The 24,683-nt window shown below is 36.0% G+C and overlaps 1 protein-coding gene across 1 annotated transcript in view; it reads right to left on the reverse strand.

Moving 5' to 3' along the window:
- THSD7A (thrombospondin type 1 domain containing 7A) overlaps positions 1 to 24,683 on the reverse strand; it is a 673,077-nt gene that overhangs the window by 50,582 nt on the left and 597,812 nt on the right. The window contains exons 14-15 of the mRNA XM_087426025.1: positions 10,969 to 11,163; positions 9,270 to 9,533 (exon numbers count right to left, since the gene is read on the reverse strand). Of these exons, the coding sequence (XP_087282151.1) occupies positions 9,270 to 9,533; positions 10,969 to 11,163 (459 nt within the window). The remainder of the gene's footprint in view (positions 1 to 9,269; positions 9,534 to 10,968; positions 11,164 to 24,683) is intronic.

Consider the following 24,683-nt stretch of genomic DNA (forward strand, 5'->3'; position numbering starts at 1 on the left):
TCCATTTTTATTTTCCAATGTGTAACAACATTCAATAATTGCCTGTCATGTTTATTTAGCACAATTAAAATCCTTAATGCTACTAGTGAACTGCTAGATAAGCATTCCCCTGCCTTCTCTGCTAAGATCATTTTTGAGGGCTATTAATACCAAACAATCATGGGGGATGGGAAGACAGAAACCTCTGAAGCGTTTTAAGGCTAAATAAACTGCTGGCATCTTGTAGCAATTTATGGTTTCTGAGGAATGCTGGAATAAAATAAATGACTTCACAATTAGGGTGTTAAAACTTTTAGCAGTTCAGCACTGAATTTGACGCATGGAAAAATCAAACTCCTGACTTCTGATCATATTTTTTGAATCCTATATCTGTTCTGACTGCTCTTTCAGGTTGAAATGAATACAAAACACCAGCAGGCTTTAAGTGGCAACTGGAGGACATATCGCCTTTGAGATATATCCAATCACTTCATTCATTTGAATTATGAATGTGCAGATAAAGTAGCTTTCAACAACCTTCACAATTACTATATCGTGCTGTTGAAAGGTGCACTGTTGATAGATGGAAGAATTCATTTTGAAAGTACGTGGAAAATATTGGTTGGTTCTGATTTACAGCTGTGTGAATGAACAACTCTGGCACTCTATCTGAAATATCTGGATTAATCTCAAATGCAACCTCAAATGTCTCTCCTACTTAAATGTGTATTATACACACATGTCTGCAATCAGGAATGAGAAAATTTAGCTAGAACTTTATTGTTGTCCTGACGGGTTTGAAAATATTTTTAAAAATCACTTAACATATTCCCCAAATGAACAGAAGATGCTTTTGTAACTATATATTAAGAATTGATAACTCAGGCTGGCCCCGTGGCTTAGTGGTTAAGTGCACGTGCTCTGCTACTGGCGGCCCCGGTTTGGATCCCGGGCGCGCATGGACGCACAGCTTCTCCGGCCATGCTGAGGCGGCGTCCACATACAGCAACTAGAAGGATGTGCAACTATGACATACAACTATCTACTGGGGCTTTGGGGAAAAAAACAAAGGAGGAGGATTGGCAATAGATGTTAGCTCAGAGCCAGTCTTCCTCAGCAAAAAGAGGAGGATTAGCATGGATGTTAGCTCAGGGATGATCTTCCTCACAAAAAAAAAAAAAAAAGAATTGATAACTCAACAACCTGGGGGAACCAAACCGCTATGCATACAACCAAACTCCTATAACTGAACGTTCTACCCAAACTTATATATTCAATGTATTAAAAGCTATGAATCAACGTTGGGCAATTAAAATTTTCATAGTGAAGTGACCATGTAAATTTATATAATTACAACGAAATGCTATTTTATTTATATTTATCTGTTTTATACGAAGACATAGCTCTTCATATCTGCTAAGTACTTATAACTTTTCTCAGGAAATTTCAACATCACTATTAAGGGTTGTGGGGTTTTGTTGCTATTGTTATTCCAATACTGGGAGCTTACCCAATGACCAGGCACATTCAGATTCATTAACTACATCTATGTATGTACAAATTCATTATCAAGGCCATTTCTTATAGCAAACTCTAAAGCTTTCTGTTGTATAGTAAAGAATTTGGCTGGTCTTTGTCCCTGATTCCTAGGAGGCAGCCTCCAGGCCCTGAAATTTCCTGAGTGATAGGAATATCTTTGTTATTCATGGTGGGCCCTTGGACTACACATGAGTGTAAAATGCCAAAGAAATATCCCGGGAGTGGGGTGGGTGGATGGGGGTGGTCATACCACAAAGACCAACCAGGTGTATAGGGGGTTTGGCTTTAAGCTACATGATATCCAACTAACCTCTAAGGAGGGGAGATTGAGTTCAACCATGTGGTCAATGATTCAATTAATCATGCTTACATAATAAAATCTCAATAAGAACTCTGGACACCAAAGCTCAGGTGAGCTTTCTGGCTGATAATACAGATTGATGTGTAGAGCAGGTGATGCCTCCTGACTCCAGAGGGAGAGATCATGGAAGCCTTGTGTTTGGGACCCTCCCAGACCTCACTTTTGTGTCTCTTATTTTGGCTGGTTCTGATTTGTATCCTTTTGTTATAATAAAACTGTAATTGTAAGTACAGTGCTTTCCTGGGTTCTGAGTCATTCCAGTGAATTATTGAACCTGAGGGGATACTGGGAACCTCCAAATCTGTAGCCAGCTTGTCAGTAGTAAGGTCGGCCTGTGGACCCCTGAACTTGCAGCTGATGTCTGAAGTGACAGTAGTCTTATAGAGAACTGAACCCTTAACCTCGCCTAACTCCAGGTAGTTATGTCAGAATTGCACTGTACTTTCAGACATATATTTTATTAAAAAGAAATAAATACACTTATATATGTAAGAACCTATATATATAGTTCACTTATTCAACCAAAATGAAAACCTTGGGAATAATTACGTACATTAAGACATTTATTGACTTTTCCCCCAAATTTAACATGCATAATTTTAACTAATACTATATTAAAAATCATAGATAAGTTCTACAATCTCACTTTGGGAATAGGGTCTGGTCAGCAGTATAAACATATTTGATGGAGTGTTCAGACTATGAAGATGAAGTAATGGGAAATAAACTAACACTGAAACTTATTACAGTGATTTATTTTTAACTTGATCCAATGCAGGGCACTGTTCTTTCAATCAATGAAAATCATATATTGCCAGAGAAGTATTTCTAAAGGATGATCTTTAAATGCTCATTTGTTGGATTCTAATAAGTGTTAAACATAATATTTACAAAGAGCATCTGTGGTCAAGCAAATTGGAAAATTGTTGCATTATTCTAGGTTAAACAGGTTCCCTTCCCCTGAGCTTTCTTGTTTTGCTAATATGAAGTGTGAGTCTCTAGGAGAAAGACTCAAATACTGTATTCCTATACTTACTGACTTTTTCCTATAGCATCTTGTTGGACCAGTGAGAAATAGATCATCCAGATAGGTTGTAATTATAATACATTAAAACTGGATTTATGTTTTGAGCCATACAGAGTTTCAATATATTTTTTTTAAAGTAGGCCTTCTTTTTTTTTGGTGAGGAAGATTGGCCCTGAGCTAACACCTGTGCCAATCTTCCTCTTTTTGCTTGAGGAAGAGTGGCCCTGAGCTAAGATCTGTGCCCATCTTCCTCTATTTTGTACATGGGATGCCACCATAGCATGGCCTGATGAGTGGTGTAGGTCCGCACCTGGGATCCGAATCTGCAAACCCCAGGGCACCGAAGTGGAGTGTGCAAACTTAACCACTGTGCCACCAGGCCAGACTCAAAAGTAGGCCTTTTTATGTCCATTTCCAGAAATGGAAAAAAATGCAAAAACAAACAAATGAAAAACAAAAATCCCCCCAAATTAAGAAAGTTTCTTCTTCTTAAATTATTTTATACTTTAAAGGTCAAACTTATGTCAAGGGGAGGGGAAGCTGTTATCCGGATAAAATTCTTGAGGTTTGTTTTTAATGGCTATTTAAAAAGACTGTAATAGGAGTCAGTTTTGTTTTTACATAAATTAACTAAAATTTCCTATAAGGGCTACAATTGGCCTTCAATGCAACTATGAAGAAATGAGATAAAGATGACAAGTAGATATAAGTAAAGATTTTTCTTTAAAATTCAAATTTCAAATGCCCACAAATTTGTTGGTGTGCTCTCAGGTTACTTTTTGAGTTCACAGGCTATGGCTTATGTCTAATATATAAAGCCTCCTTCATGCATTTATTAAAAAAATTCCTTATGCATAAGCCTCGTTCACTACACGACCATTTTGATGATGCTTTGAAGTAAAAAGATCTATGTTTTAGGAATGAGGCTAAACTCAACTAATAAGATATACTGCTTTAAAATTATTTTCAATTTGCAGGGCTTTACTAATATAATACGAATTTATATGTGGATTTACACAGGTCATTTAGTATCTTTATGAATTATGAAACCTTGTAACAACGTGAGTAATGAACCACTCTACGGTTATATCAATAAAAATACCACAGAGAGTAAGATTACCACTCTCTAATTATTACGCTGAAATTAGTGTTATCACTTCTCTACGGCATTAGAGGGAATAAGGGGTCAGAGACCAGCAGAAAGGATGCAAAGTAAAATATAATGGCAGAAATTGTTGATAAAGGCAAAGATCAAATATCATTTTTTTTATTGTTGTAAATAATGAATTGCTCTTGGCAGTTAAATTTATTTTAAGCAGTGGAACACTTTCTTCCCAAAAAAGCTGAAAAGAAAGCCCAATAAGCGTATGGAATATATAAGTGTATGTTTGACAGTCTGGCCTGAGGGGCTCTGTGGAGCCCAGTTTGAAAACCATGTTATTAAGTAATAAATGAGTTGAGGTATCCAGGACATGGAGCACACAGAACTAAATGATAAGATCAGATGTTTTTCCATCACCTGACATGAATGGCAGCTGCAGGAAACTTTTCAACCAAAGCCTCTCCTTCACCACCTCCATAACACTCCTTCAGGGAGCCTGCTGGAGAATAAGGCTGGTATCCACACCTACTAAAATTTGACACTAGGCAACTGCTTTCTCTTTGTACCCAATTATCCACAGTAGTCCTTTCCTTCTTTCCCTGGCTCTTTCAACTTCCAGCCATCACCTCAGGAAAAGTCTGTCCCTCACTCCCCGCTTCTTTTTTTCATTTGAAAGGAAAAAGATCTCGATTGTGAAGGATAATTGCAAAAGCAATACTAGCTGTACCTGTGCTATCAAACGAAAGATTTAAATACTGAAATGAATTAGACATTAAATAAATACTAGTGACTGAAAAAGCTTTTTGGAAAAATCAGCACTCCATTTCATCTTGTTTACAAGACTCTATTTATTGCCTTTTCTGCCTGGTTTCATTAAACATGCTCTTCCTCAAATATGAGCATTCACTGCGATAAGGAACAATTTCTCATTCAATTTTGTTTCTAATTAACCTCTAATATTAAATTTATATAATCTTCTATAGAATCCCATTACAAAAAGTAATATATTCCAGTCATATTATGGTTGAGTGGTCATGTAGGTTATCTTCATAATTTACTCTCCCCATATTCATAATTATTTTTATCAGATGTGCTCTAAGTTCCACACAATGTCTTAAAAGTACATGCTCTTGAACTAAAATTTATTTGTAAATTGAGTACTATATGAATTATGATTTTTTTAATTCATTTGGGCACTTGTACCACAAATACACTCAGTTGTATTCTTTTTTCTAAGTCTTGATGTTGGTTCTTTTTTGTTGCCATAAATTCTAATAGAAAACAATCCCACACCTGTGGCATGTGTACTAGAGTCCCTGACTGCTAAGGCAGCCTCGGTATTTATAGTTCCCTGCAGCAGCTAAGGATGGTCATTACACATGATACCTGCTTTGAAATCATCTGCCTCATAACTGCAGGAGGCTGGTGAAATAAGGATGTATATCACTTAGGCTGATAGGCAATAACGTCAAATGTTGCCGTATAAGGGTAAGCTACAGTTATAACATGCAAATATTTATTAAAAGGCTTTTGTTTCACTAGTAAAGTTTGCAGAACTTTTTTTTTTTTAATTTTAAGAATTAGTGCTGTAGTGCAAACTACCTATGAAGCAAACCCTATAAGAGCAACTCCGGGTGCCAGCAAGAATTTCCGCAAAATATCAAACTTTAACGGGCACACTTTCAATCCCATAGATGCTTCCAAAAGCAATTGCTAAAGCCATTCATTAATGTCCAGTAGGTTCTCTACAATATCATTCATAATCATAGTAGGCAAAGAGAGAAAGTATGGAAGAGTCAATACAAATCATTATACTTTAAAATTAACGTTAAAGGGAAATTAATCTTACACTAATAAGGCATTAGACAAACTATTCTGAATTATTCAATAGTAACTACAGTTAAAAGACAAACTGAAATAATTAAAAGGGTGTAATGTGACCTCAAAAAATATTACAGCTGTCTGAATGCCAGCATGATGTCCAAATGACAGCACAAAGTCCTGATAATTTTAGAGTCATTGGATCATGATTATTGAGCACACGAAGTCAAATGTACACTGCACTTTAATATAATAATGTATTCTGTTTACTAATAGAGCAGTAAATAAACCCAGAGCTCTCTCTTATTTCTCTATCTGAACTGAAAAAGACTTTCCTCAGGGCAATCATTAAATTGCCAATATCCTTTCCACAGAAGGTCCTATAGACTCATTCTGTTTTTAAAATCATACCGAAATAGGCATTCACCTATGAAGACCCATCCTTATAAATTTCAAAATTTTCCTAATGTTCTCTTCTCCCCAAACCAGTAATCAAGCGAATTATCACATGGGAGGTGTTGATTGTTTTGCCCAAAGCAGCATCATATTGTGGTTCTCTTGGAGTCATCTCCACAGGCCTCTCCCACCAACGGTCAAGCTCCTGATCCTACCAACCCTGCACGTGTCTGCATGATCCAGTGCAGTAACCTTTAAACTTTCAATGTGTAATAGAGGCCTCTGGAGATCTTGTCAAAATGCAGATTCTCACTCAAATGTGTGATTTGATTTCTGAGTGATTTAAAATCTGTTGCTATAGTGATACCATCCAAGATTTCATACCAAAAGTAAATATACATAATTTGTATTATGTTTTTAGGATAGATAAATGCCAAAAAATATACTTACATATCAACATTTGTGCAAGAACAATATTTAATATCATGGATGTACATTTATGTGGCTCCTAAGGTATACTCTAAGATCTGATTTTTGGAGTATGGGTATTTCACTTTTCAGAGTGAATAGTACAGAGTCCACTATTACGAGGAATTCCAGACATAAGAGAATTGTGCCTCAAGTTTGACATTAAAAAAGTGATGACCACATGGGAAATGGCCTAAAATAATATAATTAAACTGGTGAAAATCAAATTTCCTTATCAGTATGATCACTGATAATACGATCCACAGACGGACAACACAGATTAAATAGAAATGCCCTAAGGCCACTATTGAATGCAGAATTAGTGTCTTTGCACTGTATACATGCAGGGATCAATTTTATGTTTAAACTGAAAGCAGGAAGATACTGTTTCTTGAAAGCCACGTTAAGACCCAATTTCCATCATCCATCTGGAAAGCTGATTTGGCTGAGAAAAGGCAATGGTTATAAAGACTGCAAGGACAGAGTGCCCAAGTTATAACATTCCCATCACAATTGACAGAACATATATAGGGAAAGTAGTAATTTCTAAAGAAATCAGGCAATAGAGATTCCATTTCCTCAGACTTGACTTTGAGTAAATATGTTAGTAAACACTAAAATATCCCACTGGACATCCATCATAGATCAGATTTAATGAGAAAGGAATGATGTTGGACACACACGCAGAACTAAACTGGAAACAGTTCACTTAGTTAAGGCTCTTAGATCCTCTCACAATGGCCATGAAGTTCAGTGCTGTCATGGACCATCTTTTTTCTAAATGTGCTCTTCTTCTGAAATAAGGTATTGCATTCTTCATGCTTTGAATTGACAATGCTAAGGTAGGAAATCTACCGCCTTTGGCTAATTTCAATTTGTCTTGTACTTTTAATTTTTAAAGTGATCAAACATTTTTGTGAGAGTCACAGGATATTTTAACAGTTTTTTCCTAAAAATAAGATTGACTGTTAAGTGGCTTACTGAAGCTCTCATGCATCCAATTAACAGATCAGGGTAAAAGTGAGAATATATGAGAGTCATTCTGTAAGCTCACGGGTTATGTTAAAAACAAATGATCATCTTGGTGATTCACTATGCATAACAATTTAAAATGTGAGCAAACACTTACATGCTACATTCCAAGAGAAATACATTTTTAAAGTGATCTCCAATTTTACATTTTAATGACTAATTATGATCTTCTACATTATCATATCATCTCAGAATGGGAAGTGCATTTACATTTTTCCTGGTATCTAAATTTACAGCACTTACGTTATTTGATATAGAGAATAAAATACTCAGGTACTCTTAGAGATGTTTCTCAAAGTATACCTATTATAAAAACTAAACTCTTTTTTAATTTAAAGTTATTGTTCTAAATGCATGGGATAATTTTAAACTTAGCAATGCACATATATTAACCTGAAAAATACTTACATCTACAGCTTCAGTGTTATGGAGTTTTTGGGGCTTATATCACTAGACTTTGATAAAATGGGAATTATGAGATAAGGTTAAAAAAAAAAAAAAGGACAAGGTTTTTGGAAACTTCTTTAGAGGGACAGGTTTGAAAGACTCCAAGAAATGTTTCACCATGATACCTTTATGGTTTATAACTGTGAGATGGTTCTGTGAGTTCATGTTGTTTTCTGAAGGATATAATAAAATCAGAGGAGCACCATTCCAGTAGCAGAAGTTATTATTTCAGCAAGGTTGGAGGGTAACTTTCATGTACCTCCCTCCTAGTAATTTAACTCATCTTTCTTAGGTTACCTCCATAAAGAAGGCAGGAGGATCATCATCTAGTGTTTGCAAATATGTGACATCTATGATTCAGGCTGACCCATTGTAAACTGATCTCATTGCATTATAAAAAGACAAATGTATTAAAATAAAAGAATAATGGAGAAATATTGCTTAAGGCTGACTGTATTAAGACTTAGAACTAAAGAGTTCACTACATACTCTGGTCAAAGATGGCCGCTGTTCACAAACTTTTGGCAACTCAACTATTATCACTGCATTTTAGCTTTCTTTACTGGTTTTTTGGTTTAGAAACAAAAGTGGGCACAGTTTCCTAAAAGTACGTACATTTTTCTGTTGTTTTTTCTTTTTTTTTGGCCACTCTCAACTCGAAGAGGAATAAACAGGGCACAATGCAAATCTTGCCAGTTTGGTTATTAAAAGTCTGTCTAGTTTAAAATTTTATTCTAAAATTAAATTCACATCTCCTCTCCTCCTCTCCTCCTTTCTGTACACAGACTTGTTGGAGATTGTTGGGCCTATTCAACAGATCAGCCCCAAGGGAGGTTTCTGGCGCCATTTGCTCACCTGTAAGGTTTCCTTGCCACTAGCTTGGGACTTAGTTGCCAATTCTGGACAACGAGACAAGTGCCACCGAATGTCCTGTTACATATAAATGATATACATACAGCATGGTGCCCCATAATGTTCAATTTAGAAGACACTTCTGTAAGCCTTCATTTCCCTTCATTCTGAGAGAATGTGCATGTGCATTTTAGCTCCACCATCAAAGAAAGCAAATGTATAACACTGAATAAAAATTGGATTACCATGGCTGTTACATCTGGACGTTTCCACGAGCCTGCCATTTTGATCGTAGCATGCCATTGCTTGGTAACGATATCCTTGACCACATTCCTTGATGTCTCCTTGTACTTTCATTCCCAGCAACACTTCCACTTTCCCCTCTGGTAAAATGCAGTCTGACCAGTTCCCCACAGGCTGTGCATTATACTTGTTACAGGGACAATACTGAGTCTCAATCAGGGGGTAAAAATGAGAATTTTTACACTTTTCCTTCTTTTTACTTTTCCCTGTGGAGAAATTTAAGTTGGAAAATACCATTATTAATTTCAAGCATCCCTAAGTTTTCTCCTTTCCTAAACTTCCTTTCTCCATTTTTAACCACATTCAACAGCGTATAAATAAATGTGATTTTCTTACCCCATAGTGCTTTCTATGCAGGCTCTTGTTAGTACTGGGTGCTTTGCATAGTGAAATTTTTCTTATTTGCTCATTTAAAAATAGCCCATTTTGCATAAGGCACTAACTGTTGTGCTGAATTTTATACTCTTCAAAATGATTAAAATCCTCTCAAATGATCATGTGCTTTCACTGACTGGGGAATTTCAGATAACTGTATAAATCTCTCCTTTATAACAAATGCAAAAATATGAAATGGAGAGAGAGAGTCACTGCACTGGACTGCACAGCCTTCGAGTTATTTTCAAATAGATAGTATAGTTATAGAAGATTGCAATTTACAAAATGAGATTTTTGTATTTACTTTCCCGATTATATTTTGTATCATCTTTCAGTATTTCTGAAGAACAATCATTTTGACATACTTGATAATTAATGTAGGAAATAACAATATTCAAAATGAAGATATTTAATATCAGAATAAAAATTTAGAAATGGTTTGTATATAAATCTAAATAAATTCCTTTTTAAAAAAGAAAAACTCGAGCATAACAGTAAATGTGCTTGAAAAATAATATATCATTATTTTAATTAGATCACACATATTTACACACATTTATATTTCTTATATTATGTCATGTATTATACACTGATTATATTGCATATAGTTAATCACATATATTTTACATATATTTATCTCTAACTTTTATAAGCTGCTTTGTATAGTTTCCAACAATCTTCATTATGACAGGTGGTTCATTTTATAACTTTTAAATTCTGAATAGTCCACTGGTGCCAACATTTTTCGGTTTCTTTTGCCACAGACAATATTCCCTAATGCACCAAGGTTTAGTTCAGTATGATGCCTCCTGTTCTTGCTCATTATATTACTGCTTTTTCTCACTGTGACTGCCTTTTAAAACGTTCTTTTCAGATACAGAATTAATGTCATATTCCTCTTCTAGGAATCTGAGGCTGTGACAGTGAGAATGGGTTCCCAAAAAACTTTTCTCCAAGCATTTCACAGTCTGTAGGCAATCCACCAAAAGTACATGTTTAAACCAAAAAATAATCTACCATGTATTCTATAGGGAGACAGAATTCAATTTTCAAGGCTACTTTTTCCTTGTACTAAAAGTACATAATGCGTCTGTCACTGCCAACTTACATTAAAATAAACATCCAAATCCATAGATGTATTAAGTACAGCAACAATAAGCCATGTCTGTGCATTTTCCAAATACACTGTCAGAACTCTCTTGGTCTGACTTTTATTGTGTTTTTCTACCTCGACAAGCACTGGCTTTGGCATTCCAATTATCTTACCAACAATAGTGCGCTTCCTGGTCCTAACTGCACCACAGTCTCCATTGCATGAAGAAAACTTGGACCAGCTGGTAAACTGACAGTCATCTTGGCAGGGGATCTGGCAGGCTTGGGTGAGGGCTGGCACGGGGCCTGCATACCGGAGGCATTCATGGATGCCAGCCTGTCCTCCATCTTGCTTTCGACAAGTAATGGCTAAAGGAAAAGCATAAAGCTGTTTTTAACAAATTTGAATGTCTAATTACCCTACAATTTAGGAATTAACCTAACATTTTGTTAAACAGTCAGAGGAATCCTCTTTTAATTCTATATTTGCAGCAGAAATCTGGTAAAGTGTTTCTAATGATCACACTAGTCATTAAATTGATCCTGTAGGTTTTTTTAAAATAACAGATAACCTTCAGCAGTTTTTGTGACACAAAAAAGCACACACATACACTTAGCATTTAGCAGTTTTTATAGATGCTGTCAAGGATTTCAAGTCACATGTGGAGTATATTCAGAAATGAATTATTTACAAGACAAATAAATAATACATGGGTTTCGATAACAGTTTATGTTGAACACAGGCTATTATTCATAGATGTGCTGGGAGACATCACATACCTCTGGTAATTGTTTTTATATCATTGGCCATGCTAGGATTTCTATATGGAAGGGACTTAGTGGCAGCAAATTGGTTGGATGGTTTGGGTGGGGAGGGGACATTTATGAAACTTGTCTTGAAGTTGAATTTGCATAGAAAGCAATTTTTGTTATTACATTGGAATTTTGTTGGGATGGCCTTGGAGTGGTTAATAGCGGGAGGAGCAGTGTCAAAGTCCCCCACCCTCTCTGTCTACAAGTTCTTCACATGCACAAATATCAACCATGAACTTAAAAACGAAAACAAAAATTTTTAGCAATCTTAACCTATCATATCATAATCGACATTTCCACAATTACATACGGACTCTAAAAAAATCATCAAATAATTTTGATTCAGATGTATTATTTCCACCAAGACATTGTTCCACTGAATTTTTTAAACTAAGTCATAGTTTTATTAAACTTATTGAACACAGATGTAAAATTGCTTTAAGGTAAACAAGTCTTAAAGAAAAAGAGCAAATGATGTTTAAAGTCCCCTTTCTTCCTCCACTATTTTCCCCCATTGGTTTTAAAAATCATTCATTCATTTATTGAGGAAGCAGATGAAACATTTAGACCTTGGTCCTAAAGTTAGGTCTTCACTGAACTAGCTTAAACGGGCCCAGTCAGACTGATTTCCATGGCCTTTTCAGGTTCATAGTCTAGGCTGAAACTGCTGCTGATCTCTGCCCTGCTCGGGAGTCTATCAAGGAACTAAGGTGAAGGAGCCTGACGTTTTGATCCTAAATTACAGTTGGAACAGAGAGAGCCCTAACTCTCTTGATCGGTATACTAAAACTTAACACCTAATAGTGTAGGGCTATGTGATGGGGTGTGTAAAAGGATATAACAATTTCAGCAAGAAACTTTGTCTGTGTAGGTGAACACAACTTGTCCCAAATGCTGCAGGCAAAATTACATAATTGTGCAAATGTAGGTGAATACTCACCTATTTCTTCACAATAGAGTTCTCTTCAGTTAGTATGCACAACACTGGAAGGGCTAATTTGTATGAAAATAACAGGGGTCCCTAGATTTTAAAGACACAAAAACCTGGAGGCATGGACACTGGTGGTCTTTCTAAAGGTTATGTGACAAGAAAAAACATTAAGTGTCCCAAAGAGACTCTCATCCCTTGGGGGAGGAGTTGTCTGGTGCTCCATGTTTACCATACCAGTCTAAGACAGTGGTTCTCAAATCAGGCTGCAGATTATAATCACCTGAATAGGTTTTGGAAAATGTCCAGGCCCTTGCTAAAATCAAACATTCTGATTTAATTGGTCAAAGACAGTGTCCTGGGTATTAGCATCTTTTAAAGCTCCCTGATGATTCAAACATGCAGCAGGGGATTGAGACCACTGCTCTAGTAGGTAATGTTTTTCCACTTGCCTCAGAAACACCTGGAATGCTATTAAAGTTGAAGATTCTTGGATTCATTCCAGAGCTCCTGAATAAGATCTCTATGTATGGGGTCAAGGAATATGTTTTTTTTTTTCAAGTTGCTCAGATGTTCCTTATGCACATTCAAGCTTAAGACCCACTAGCTGGAGTATTCAGGGCACAAGGAGGGGTCTGGCTGAGACCTCTGGCTAAGGCTGAAAGTCCTTTGGTACCCAATCACCCTGGCACTGCGTCAAGCTTTGGGAAACAATGGCTGAGCATGTGGGGATGAACTAAGGGAGATCTAAACTTGGAGCTCAAGGGGACTTGTACAAGGAGCAGAAAAAAAAACAGCATCCATATAGTTTGGAAGAACATTATCTGTGGAACGGTGTAGGAGTTGCCCCCATGATGTGGTATATTAACGAGCTGAAGTGATTTTGCAGTTCTCTCTCACCTGCCATGTGGAAGCAGGGTTGACTCTTTAAACACTTTAAACTTAGTAAGCTCTGATGGTTTGTGGACAAAGTTGCCCCAAGGAAGCTCAAGAGGAAGGATTGATAAAGAGGAAGGATTGATAAAGAGGAAGTTGTTAGACTTTTTGCCAATCAGGTATGCAGGAACCTCAAGAATGATTAATTTGGAAATTAAGAGATTTGACCGCATCAGAACTCTAAGCTGTGAAGAGTGTCACACTGTTTATAACTAAAAGAAAATCACGAAACTAAATTTGAGTTCTTTGAAATAAGACTACTTTTATCTACTCATCCAATTTTGCTCTCTGCAACAAAGACCTGAATATAAATCTTTTGAGAAACTAATGAAATTGCCTTCGGTTCTCTCTCACAATTTTTATTTCAGAATTGTTCCAACTATCATCACATTAAGTGACACCAAAAAACCAAAATAAAATAAAATAAAACCACTACCAACACAATGCCAGGAACAAATTAATTTATTTCGTGCAGATCTATACTCTTGACATAAATTTGAAGCCCTTTTCTCTGTATACCTGCAGTACATAAAATCTTAAGTATTTCAACTAGTTGAAAAGAAAAAAAATGTGTAAAATTCCCATGTCTGTTCTCAGAAACCCACTCAGCACTCTACTCCCTTTATCTGAGATTTTAGACAGTGTACTTTGAAAGAATTACTTACGCAATGTTATGCAAACAAGTAGCAATAGCACCATTTGTACAATATATTGAAAATTTGTCATACATCTCAACTTGTTTCTATTCTGACTTAGAGGAAACACAACAATTCAAACACAGGAATGCAATCTGAAATGAACTTCCTGCTATTAGGGTGAGGAAAATATAAATGTTTGGAAAGGAAACCATCTGGTCTCTCAACTTCATAAATCTTAAAAATCATTTCTAGGACACTGAAAACAGGGTTGTTTTAACTATAGAAAAGATGCATCATACAAGCATTGTTTCCTAGCACACCAGAAAGCGACATATACCCAGACAATTTTATCTGTATTTACAGGTGGAGTGTGTATATCATGTGTATAATGATTACACAAGTTCTCCTTTGGGCTGAGGCCTTGTTAGCAGGATGGGCCAAAAACTGCACTGTCCTAAGGATAATTCACCATGAAAGCTTCTTAGTAAGGTCAGCAAATATCAAAATAATTATTTTAAAGTAAAATTTCATATTTAACTCTATGTTCATTATATCCACTTGTTTTATTTATAATTGTATTTTATTTATATGAGGCACAGCAATTTTTATTTAAATATCATGGACAGGTTGCTTCCAGCAGGCTGAAAGCCTGGGAGACATCCATGTGACTGACTTGTAGGTTACATATGAATTAAACCAGGTAAACTCAGCCCATCAATGATGAGGAAACGTTGGAAAGATAAATAAGAAAGCCAGTGTCTTCAACAAATAACTGCTCTGAAAAAGAGAGCTAGAATTGTTAGATTAAAAGTGACTTAAGAAATATTCTAACCCAATACAATGTGGAGATCTTTATGATTTGAACAAATTGATTGTGAACAGACATTTTTGAGACAGTGGGGGAAAATTAAACGTGGTCTGAATATTAGATGATATTAAAGAATTATTGTTAATTTGTTTAGTATTATAATAATATTATTGTTATGTTTTAAAAAATAAGTATTTATATACAACTTATCTAGCAGTTGTCTTAAAATACTCCAGCAAAATCTTTTTAAGTGTGTGAAGAGTGGCAGATGACCAAGAATGGCAATGGTTAAAAACTGAAAAACTGTTGAAGCTGAGTGAATGATAACTACACTACTAGAACTCATTATATTAGTCTCTCTACTTTTGTGTATCTTTGAAACTTCCCATAAATTTAAATAAAAAAGATTTTAATAAGTAGAATAAGTAGAGTCAATTCCAGAATGTTTTCATGTAAGTTGACTTTTGAGCTATGTTTTAAGGAGGAGAATAATAAAGATTCCTGGAATGAAAGGGAATAGATAACATTGGTTTGAGCTAAAAGAACTTGGATATCCGTGTTATGCATACATGAGTATGTAAATTGAAGGCTACAGATGCAGCTCTGAAGTAAATCTAATAGAATTCAGAATGTAGTTGCTCATCTTCATTTTCTTGAAGAGGAATGAAATTCCCTTATTATTCAGGATGCACAAAAAGCAGGAGTTCTACTGGTCTGTGGATTACCCTTCAGCACGTAAGACCATGCTGTCATTTCGTCTGAATAATCAGAGTGAAATAAATTACTAGATCTAAAATGTGCACACAGAACTTCATTACAGGAAACAGAATAAGATCAATGCCCTAGTGCAGCGAAAGCTGTTAGATTATGTGTAACAAAGAGTTCAAGGAGGTCTGAGACCTTATTTATTAAATTGAGCAATATTAACATGGTTGATCCCACAGCAACAGCATCTGGGTTGCACCAGAGACAGAACACATTCAGCTGATTGAGTGATTAGAGGAGTGATTTTTCCCACAGTGTTATCAAAAAATGGCAATAGTGAGAATGAATCATGTAGAAATGAATAGAAAAAGCTTAATGTGAGTGGGAGCTAGTTACCAAGAGACCTAATTGCTCTTAGAAATAAGACCAAACCTATAAATGATGCAGGAAGGCTCCAGCTGTTTCCTAGGTGGATATAACAGTCCTGGTCTTGCTCTGTGTAGAAGGGATTTTCACTGACAAGTTTGCCAAATTACACCTCCTAATTACAATTTGTGACTGTAACTGTGGCAGAATGGAAAGAAATGCACTTTTCTTTTTTATTGATCCTAAATAGTTACCAGCGATCCCCAGTCTCATTGATGTTCATAATATATGTGCCAGTCCTTGTAAGAGGACTTACTAGGAAATAATAATCAGCTCCCAGTGGAGTAGCACAGGCTGAGGTCCACTAGATCCTGGATTGGGATCTGGTAAGGGTTAACTGAATCACAACAAATGGAGCATAGAGGAACCATCACAGACACATCACAGTGTCAAGTTTATTTTATGAGCTATCTAAAAAATAGAAAATGCTAATAATCGCTTTATGATAGGGTTTTCATACAGATATAAAACAAAATCAAAATCCCCAAATCAACTAGGATGCTAATATTCATAGGAAATTAGAAGAAATCATTTAAAAATTGAAATAATTCTAGTTTTAAACAATAGGTTATATAAATGAAGAGTACAAAAAGATAGGGTGGTAACTAATAAATATATTAGCCAAAAGACAATTTTAAAAATCACATCTGTGTAAAATCTCTTTAAAGCAAGCTCCTTCGCTCTACTCTAGCTAGTTCTTTTTCCACTTCCATTCTTTTTCGTCCTATTGCATAATAAGCTCTGAAAATTAACAGATTAATGCAAGTTACTGAGACAAATTGGCCCAGATATACTCAATAATGCCTCCAGGGGCCGGCCCAGTGGCGCAGTGGTTAAGTGCGCGCACTCCGCTTTGGCGGCCCGGGGTTCGCAGGTTCAGATCCCGAGTGCGCACCAAGACACCGCTTGTCAGGCCATGCTGTGGTGGCGTCCCATATAAAGTAGAGGAAGATGGGCACGGATGTTAGCCCAGGGCCAGTCTTCCTCAGCAAAAAGAGGATGATTGGCATTGGATGTTAGTTCAGGGCTGATCTTCCTCACAAAAAAAATAAATAAATAAAATAATGACTCTAAAATGTAATCTTTTAGAGGCCGGCCCTGTGGCACAAGTGGTTAAGTGTGCGCACTCTGCTGTGGCAGCCTGGGGTTCGCGAGTTCGGATGCCTGGGGTTCACGAGTTTGGATCCTGGGCACGCACCAATACACTGCTTGGCAAGCCATGCTGTGGCAGCATCCCATATAAAGTGGAGGAAGATGGGCATGGATGTTAGCCCAGGGCCAGTCTTCCTCAACAAAAAAAAGAGGAGGATTGGCAGATGTTAGCACAGGGCTGATCTCCTCCCAAAAATAATAAATAAATAAATAAAGTAATCATTTAAAAAGAACAAAGTGGGCCAGAATTTAAGCAGAAGAGTTATGCCAAGGGCATCAATATAGTTTAAGTAACTTAATTTAAGCATAAGATTTATGTATATTTGCTCACAAAAAATCAGAGCATAAATTGTAGTTAAACACTTATATCTCACGTTCTACAGATGCATTTAGATTTAATTTTGGTAAAGGGAAAATTAAAACTTTTTTTTTCTTTCTAGACTTTCCTTTTATAACCTTTGTAGCCAATAAGTAGTGCAGGTTGAGGATTCCTAGAGCCAGGAGAGTCCCTGCCATGTGAGGCATATTACCAAAATTTTTTTCTTTTTTGTGGTCTAGAATTGAGAATACATCTGAATCATGCTGGCTTTCACATAAAGAGACTGACATTAGATCTTAGCGACAGGTCAACATTAAAATGGCAGGCAAGGATACAGAGGGGATGGGGGATTAGGATAGGCAGGGTCGACCCTGGGGATTATTTGCGTTAGTTCCATCTAATTTACAGAAAGTACACTTGGCAGGAGATAGCATGAAAATCAACACGGAGATTGGGCAAGAGTAAATTTGAAGTTATGTTTATGAAGTCCCAGTATCTAATCTACGACACTTTTTTTTTTTGGTGAGGAAGATTAGTCCTGAGCTAACATCTGTTACCAATCTTCCTCTTTTTGCTGAGGAAGATTGGCCCTGGGCTAACATCTATGCCCATTTGCCTCTACTCTCTATATGTGGGACGCCTGCCACAGCATGGCTTGATAAGCGGTGCATAGGTCCACACCGCGGATCCGAACCTGCGAACCCTGGGCCACTGAAGTGGAGCACATGAACTCAACCTCTATACCACCAGGCTGGCCCCTCTATGACACTTTTGTATGATACTCTTGGTATAAATGTGTCACAAAGTAATAAACCCTGGAATAATATATATACATTTTAAGCAGTAGTGATTGACATTGCTCCTTAGGGGAGTCAAAAAATAAACAAATTGTCCAAAATGGTCATTATTAAGAGCCATGACTCTTAATTCTAAAGCAAATGTAATGGTGACTCTAGCTACAGCTATGATGGCTAGACTTCAATGATACAGTCACTGACTAATTGATAATTCAGCCTTCTACATGCCATCCAAATTGTAGAAATGTGAGCAAAGAGAAAAGACAGTAGAGGTTACAGTTCTATTAAAAGTTTATACACACGTGACTCAAATAGTACGAAGTAAATATAAAACTTCACTTAAAAATTAAATAGAATGTGGACATAATTTCATGTTATTTGCATTTCATTTATTGACAATATTATAGGAAAGATGCCTATTTCAAAGGCCCTCTAAAATTTCTCTATGAGATTTAAGAATGATTCAAGTTTTAAAGTTTCAATTCCTGCTTTAAAATACCTCTTTCTCCTCTTTCTTTTTAGTTCTACACCATTAGATAAAATTTTTGGAATACACCATTCTCAACATCCAAAGCCTCGCTAATTCTCCACTACTTCTAATTTCCTATTGAAAAAAATCCCTTCTTCTCCTCCCCTTCCTCCTCCTAGTATTCAAATACTCCTGGAGATACTCAAATCCTCCAGAGTGTGGCCCCTGCCTCCAACTCACTCACAGGAACTCTAGGCAAACTGGTCAATACACTGTTCCCCAAAAACATAGATTTTACTTTGTGCCTTTTTGTTTGAGTCATCTTATATTTAAATATCATTTCCTCTGTCACAATGCCCTATCAGTAGTTACCTCTTTTTAACTTTTTCCAATTTTTAGTGGCTATTGTGTATATATACTACTAGAATGTTATTAATATGAATGAAGCCTGAATCATGTATAACTATAGTATATTTCCTACTATAGGAAATAAACGGAAACTATTTGTTATATACTTTTATTTTCTCGACAGGCTGGGACCAGTACCATGTAGGCAACACGTGGCATGTATTCAATAAATATTTGTTTTATGAAAGAATGAATTGTACTGAATGATATTCAGGAAGTTTGAATTGGTTTTTAGGGGCTGGTGTTATCTTGTTTTCACAGCTTTCTGAGACAGCTTAATACTAACAAACTTACAGCTCTGTATGCTGGGATAGGAATTTTATTTAAAGATACTGATCCTTCATTACTGCTATGGACTGAATTACGTCCTCCCAAAATTCACACATCAAGGCCTTAACTCCCAATGTGATGGTATTTGGAGAAGAAACCTTTGGGAAGTAATTAGGCTTAGATGGGGTCATGAGGGTGGGGCCCTCATGATGGGATTAGTGCCCTTATAAGAAGAGATCAGAAAGCTTGCTCTCTAACTCTCTTTGCCATGGGAGGACACAGCAAGAAAATGATCATTTGCTAGTCAGGAAGAGAGATCTCACCAGGAGCTGAATTGGCCAGCACTTTGATCTTGGACTTTCCAGCCTCCAGAACTGTGAGAAATAAATGTCTATTGTTTAAACCACCCAGTCTGTATTATTTTGTTATATCAGCCCAAGCAGACTGATACCACTATTAACCCAAAGTTTTAAGCATTTATTTTACAAAGGATTTCTAATGTTTCTACAGTAACACTTGATGAACTTAAGGAAAATATCCTGTTTATAGCAGAGTAGCCAATCCAATTGAGAGAAGATTGGGCAAAACTATTGATACAAAATTTTGCTTCCCCATTATTTCACTTTTCCTTTCAAATGTAAAGAAATTGGGTCATAAATAAACACATAATTCTTATGTACTTTTCAAATTTTCAGGAGTATATCAATTTTATTTTAAAGTACTTTGTGTTCTAATGTAATAGTTCAGAAAGCATTTGTACATAGTTTTGAAATATAGAGAATGTAGACTTGGTCAAGATTGCATTTACTTGATTGGAGTAGAATCTTCCTATATTCTTACATCTGTGTTATTCTAACTCATTTCTGGGTAAGGCTGAGTCTCACTAATTTGCTTTATAGTGAGTGTCAGCCCTGAGACGGTAAGCAGTTACAGTTAGTTACTTGTTAAAGAGACACAGAACATAATTGCTTCCCAAATCCTTTGAAATGCATCACCACAGATAGTTCCTACAATTGGAACAATTATGCTATTAATAGTAAAAATGAAAGTCTGTCTATGAGGGCCCTTACTGTTAACAGGTGGCTAAAAGAAGGTGTAGGCGAATGGTTGGCTAGCAAGCTGGTAGAAGAGAATTTCATGTAATATTTTTCTACTAATAGGGAAGGTTCAAGCCATTTGAGAAAAACTGAATCATAATAGCTGACCTTGTAAGTGTTCTGCTGAGTGGTGCATATTATATGAGACCCACACATTCTTTCCTTTCTATGTATACTTAGTAAATTAACTCTTGGTATTCAGTTCTTGGGTATGATTTATCATCTTCTAGACAGGGGAATTATGAGGACCTTCTCTCTTGTCTTCTACATCCCATGTATTATCTGGCTTCATCTTTAACACTCTTTAAATTTTTTTTTTTTACTACTAGTTTTTAGAGTCAAAATTTTATTTGTAAACTATCCCCCCGACCAAAGAATGCAGCAATTTCATCCTAAAGGTGTATATTTTACTACTGTGACAGTCTTTAAAGTCCACTACTCTCATAACTATAAAATAGTTCTTTTATTGATTTATTGATTTATTGATAAATTCAATTGGAAAACTCCTTCCCAAGTGACCAGACAAACTTCAAGGATTTTTTGATCCTACTGGGTAATGACTATTCAGTACTATTAGGCCTTGTGACTGTATCATGGATTACATGGCCTTAGAATTTAGAATAAGGGTCAGCAAACTTCTTCTATTTGGCTTTGTGGGCCATATGGTTTCTGTAACAACTACTCAACTTTGCCTCCTATCATGAAAGCAGCCATAGGCAATAGGTAAAGAAATAGGTGTGGCTGGAAACAAACTGGTGGTTACCAGAAGGGGGAGGTATTGGGGTGCAAAATAGGTGAAGGGGATTAAGAAGTACAAACTTCCAGTTATAAAATTAATAAGTCATGGAGATGTAATGTACAGCATAGGGAGTATAGTCAATTATACTGTAATAACTTTGTACGGTGTCAGATAGTAACTAGACTTATCATGGTGTTCATTTCATAACGTATATAAATATCGAATCACTATGATATATATCTGAAACTAATATAATATTGATTGTCATTTATACTTCAATAAAAAAAGAAAAAACGAATGGGTGTGACTGTGTTCCAATAAAACTTTAATTACAAAAGAGTTGGATTTGGCGCACAGGCCATTGTTTGCTGACCACTGGTCTAGACCAATAGTTTGATAAAAGCTACCCAATAAAAATTGCTATCTTTATAATAATAGAATGGTAAAGTTAGCTATCTCATATTTTAGTTTATATGGTGTCATTTCTGACACAAGCAAGGAAATAGTAATTTAAAGTTAATACTATTTTAAGTTCTTTAGGTAAACATAAATGCAAACAGACTAGAGAAAAAAGAATCCTATTAATGGCAAAATACAATAACCACTTTTCCTCCTCCATACAATATATTTTAGAGATCTTAGCTTCTCATATGGCTTCATCAAATCCCTTTATGGAAATGTTACTCACATTTCTATCTGCTGTACTAAGTTATCTCGATAGGTACATTTCTACATTTCAAATGCATACGTGGGTATTTCCAATTGGTTCCCCTGCCATCACCTTTAATGCACAATATATAAAATACACTCTCTAAAATTAGCTCTACTTTTAGACCTAAGAATTTTTCCCAATGCTATAACTATTCTCAAGCTGAAAATATTGGAGTTAAAGAATTATATCATCATCGTCCACTTGTTTATTTCTATCTCCGCTTCTATTGTCTGCCACTAAGTCCTAAAATTATTTTCCTGTATTGTATGCTGAAAATCCATTTATTTTTGCCCATTCCAACTACTGTGGTTCCAGTTTGAACCCCTATTACTTCAACCTTGCATTGCCATAACAGCATCCTAGCTGGCATCCAGACCCATGCGTCTTATCTTTCTAATTCATTCTGTACACACTGACAGATAAAACACTGCTTTCATCAGGTCCTTGCTCCTACCACTTATTGAACAAGGTCTAAACTCCTGATCCTGACATTTATAGCCCTCTACAAAATCACCCCAGGTTCCAGCTCACATCTTCAGAGCTTCAATCTAACCACTTTTTTTGTGAACACATGTAATGTTTTTGTTTTTCTTACCTCAAATGCTTACAGTATTGATCTTATTTTGTATTCTTTTCTCCTTTCTATTTATTCTAATATTATGGTACAAGTCAAGTTCCAGCTCATCCTTTAGGTCTTTCTTAAGTTCTTTAGCTTCAAATGATTGCTTTTGCAATGGATCAGTTTCAGTCTTTAACTTCTACTTGTTGGATGATATTATCAACAATCTCATTTCCCTAACCAATTATTGAGCTCCCTGGCTTGAACATCTTCATCCTTTCCTGATGCTCATGACTCTTTCTACACAGTCGTCTGAGTGCAATCACAGTTGAATGAGAGACTGAAATTAGAAAGTCTGATGTATTAGAGAGGATGGGGTAGCTTCTCTATAGTCTTTGCTGATTAATTCTAATCCTTACTACACGATTATTGTAATCATTAAAAAACAGCGCAAGTTGGCAATTTTTAGTCTCTGACTAGATAAGGATAAAGATAAAAATAGCAAGAATCCAACAGGTCAATCATGCAGTTCTGAAAATAGCCACGACCATCAAAGAAAGAAAATTTTGCCTTTTCACCATTAGCAAAAGATATTTCTACCGTCTTAATTCTCCCCAATTCATGTTTCTGTAGGAATATAGGCTCGAAGAAAAAAATCTTTAATTTACCAAGGCAACAAAGAAAAAGATTATCTTCATATAGAAGTTAAAGGGGTTCTTCTGAATAAATTTATGCAGAAATGACTTGTTATAACGCAACTTTCTCGTCCTAGATATCCTGAAAATAGGAAAGATTGTCAAGATAGAGGAAGTAGTCTAACAAGTATGCCAAGATTAGAAAGCATTACTCAAGCACAGGCAGAGGAAGAGGCACCAGTAATAGGAAACCAAGAATGGAACAATCAGAAAGGCAAGAGAAAGGAGCACTGAGGAAGCCAAAGACCCCTTTTCATGGTGGGAGCGGGTCACGGTATTAGAGACTACAGAGCAGTCACGCAGGATGAGGAAGGAACAGAGGGTTTCAGATTCGGAAATGAAAAGATTACTGGTAAATCACAGAAAGAACAGTTGTTATACAGCCTGTGTGTCAAAAAACAAAAGACCCATGTTAATATTGTTGCTTTTATGCCTGCTATGACCTATAAGCACATTCATTGGGGTCATGCTCTAACAGGAAGGAGGAAGGAATTCACATTTAATGAGCAAAGTACTGTGAGGACCATTATGTTCTCGGCCTCAGAAGAAGGAAATAAATGAACCAAGGTTGTGCAGTTGTTAAGCAATAGAGTTTGGAACTGAAGCTGTTTTTCACACTTGCACTGCTTCCACCGTATCTCAGATATCCCCCCAGTGGTATTCTATGAAAATATGGCTTTCATCTGTTTTACCTAATTTCATTTCACACTTTGATCCCTGGGTACTATCTGTGCATAGATTGTAGAATATGAAAATTGGAGTAATCCTAAAAGATCATTTAGTCTAACCCTCTTTTCTTTTTTTTTTTTCGTCTAAATAAACTGAGATCCAGGAAGGTGAAGAGGTGAACAAGACTCACACGATATTAGTGAAAGAACTGGGACAAAAACTTATGTTTCCTGATTCCCAAACTCATGCCTGTTTTCATTATAAACTCTATGTAGGGCCCAAATTATATGGAAATGTATGCTTGATTCAAGGAGGAATTAGCAGGGCACGACAAGAGGGTCTCATATCACTCAATTTCTCAATGAATGGTTTAAAATGGGGAGAATGACTTTCAATTCTGTTTCTATAAGTGTAAAGGAAGACAGTTATTTTTTAGCCGAAGCTGATGGTGGAGGATACTTAATGAAAATTAAGCATATAAAATAAAATCCTAAAAATCACTAGGTAGTTAATATTATTTGTAAACTAAATTTTATATTTCAAATGAAGACGTCTAAAATGACAATTATAAAAATAGAAGATTTTTACAAAAAAGAAAATATTTTTCTCAAATTAAAAAAGCAATCTTTTCACTGTAAAGAAGAAGGAGTCCCAGATCAAATCAGCAAAAACTGGAATTCTATTCTGTATGTTCAGACTTGCATCATTATCAAATACATAACTAGAAAAGAGGGAGCAAAACATGTTGT

Source organism: Ceratotherium simum, chromosome 1, assembly GCF_057802395.1.
Source record: "Ceratotherium simum simum isolate JZ-2026a chromosome 1, ASM5780239v1, whole genome shotgun sequence".
Classification (NCBI taxonomy): domain Eukaryota; kingdom Metazoa; phylum Chordata; class Mammalia; order Perissodactyla; family Rhinocerotidae; genus Ceratotherium; species Ceratotherium simum.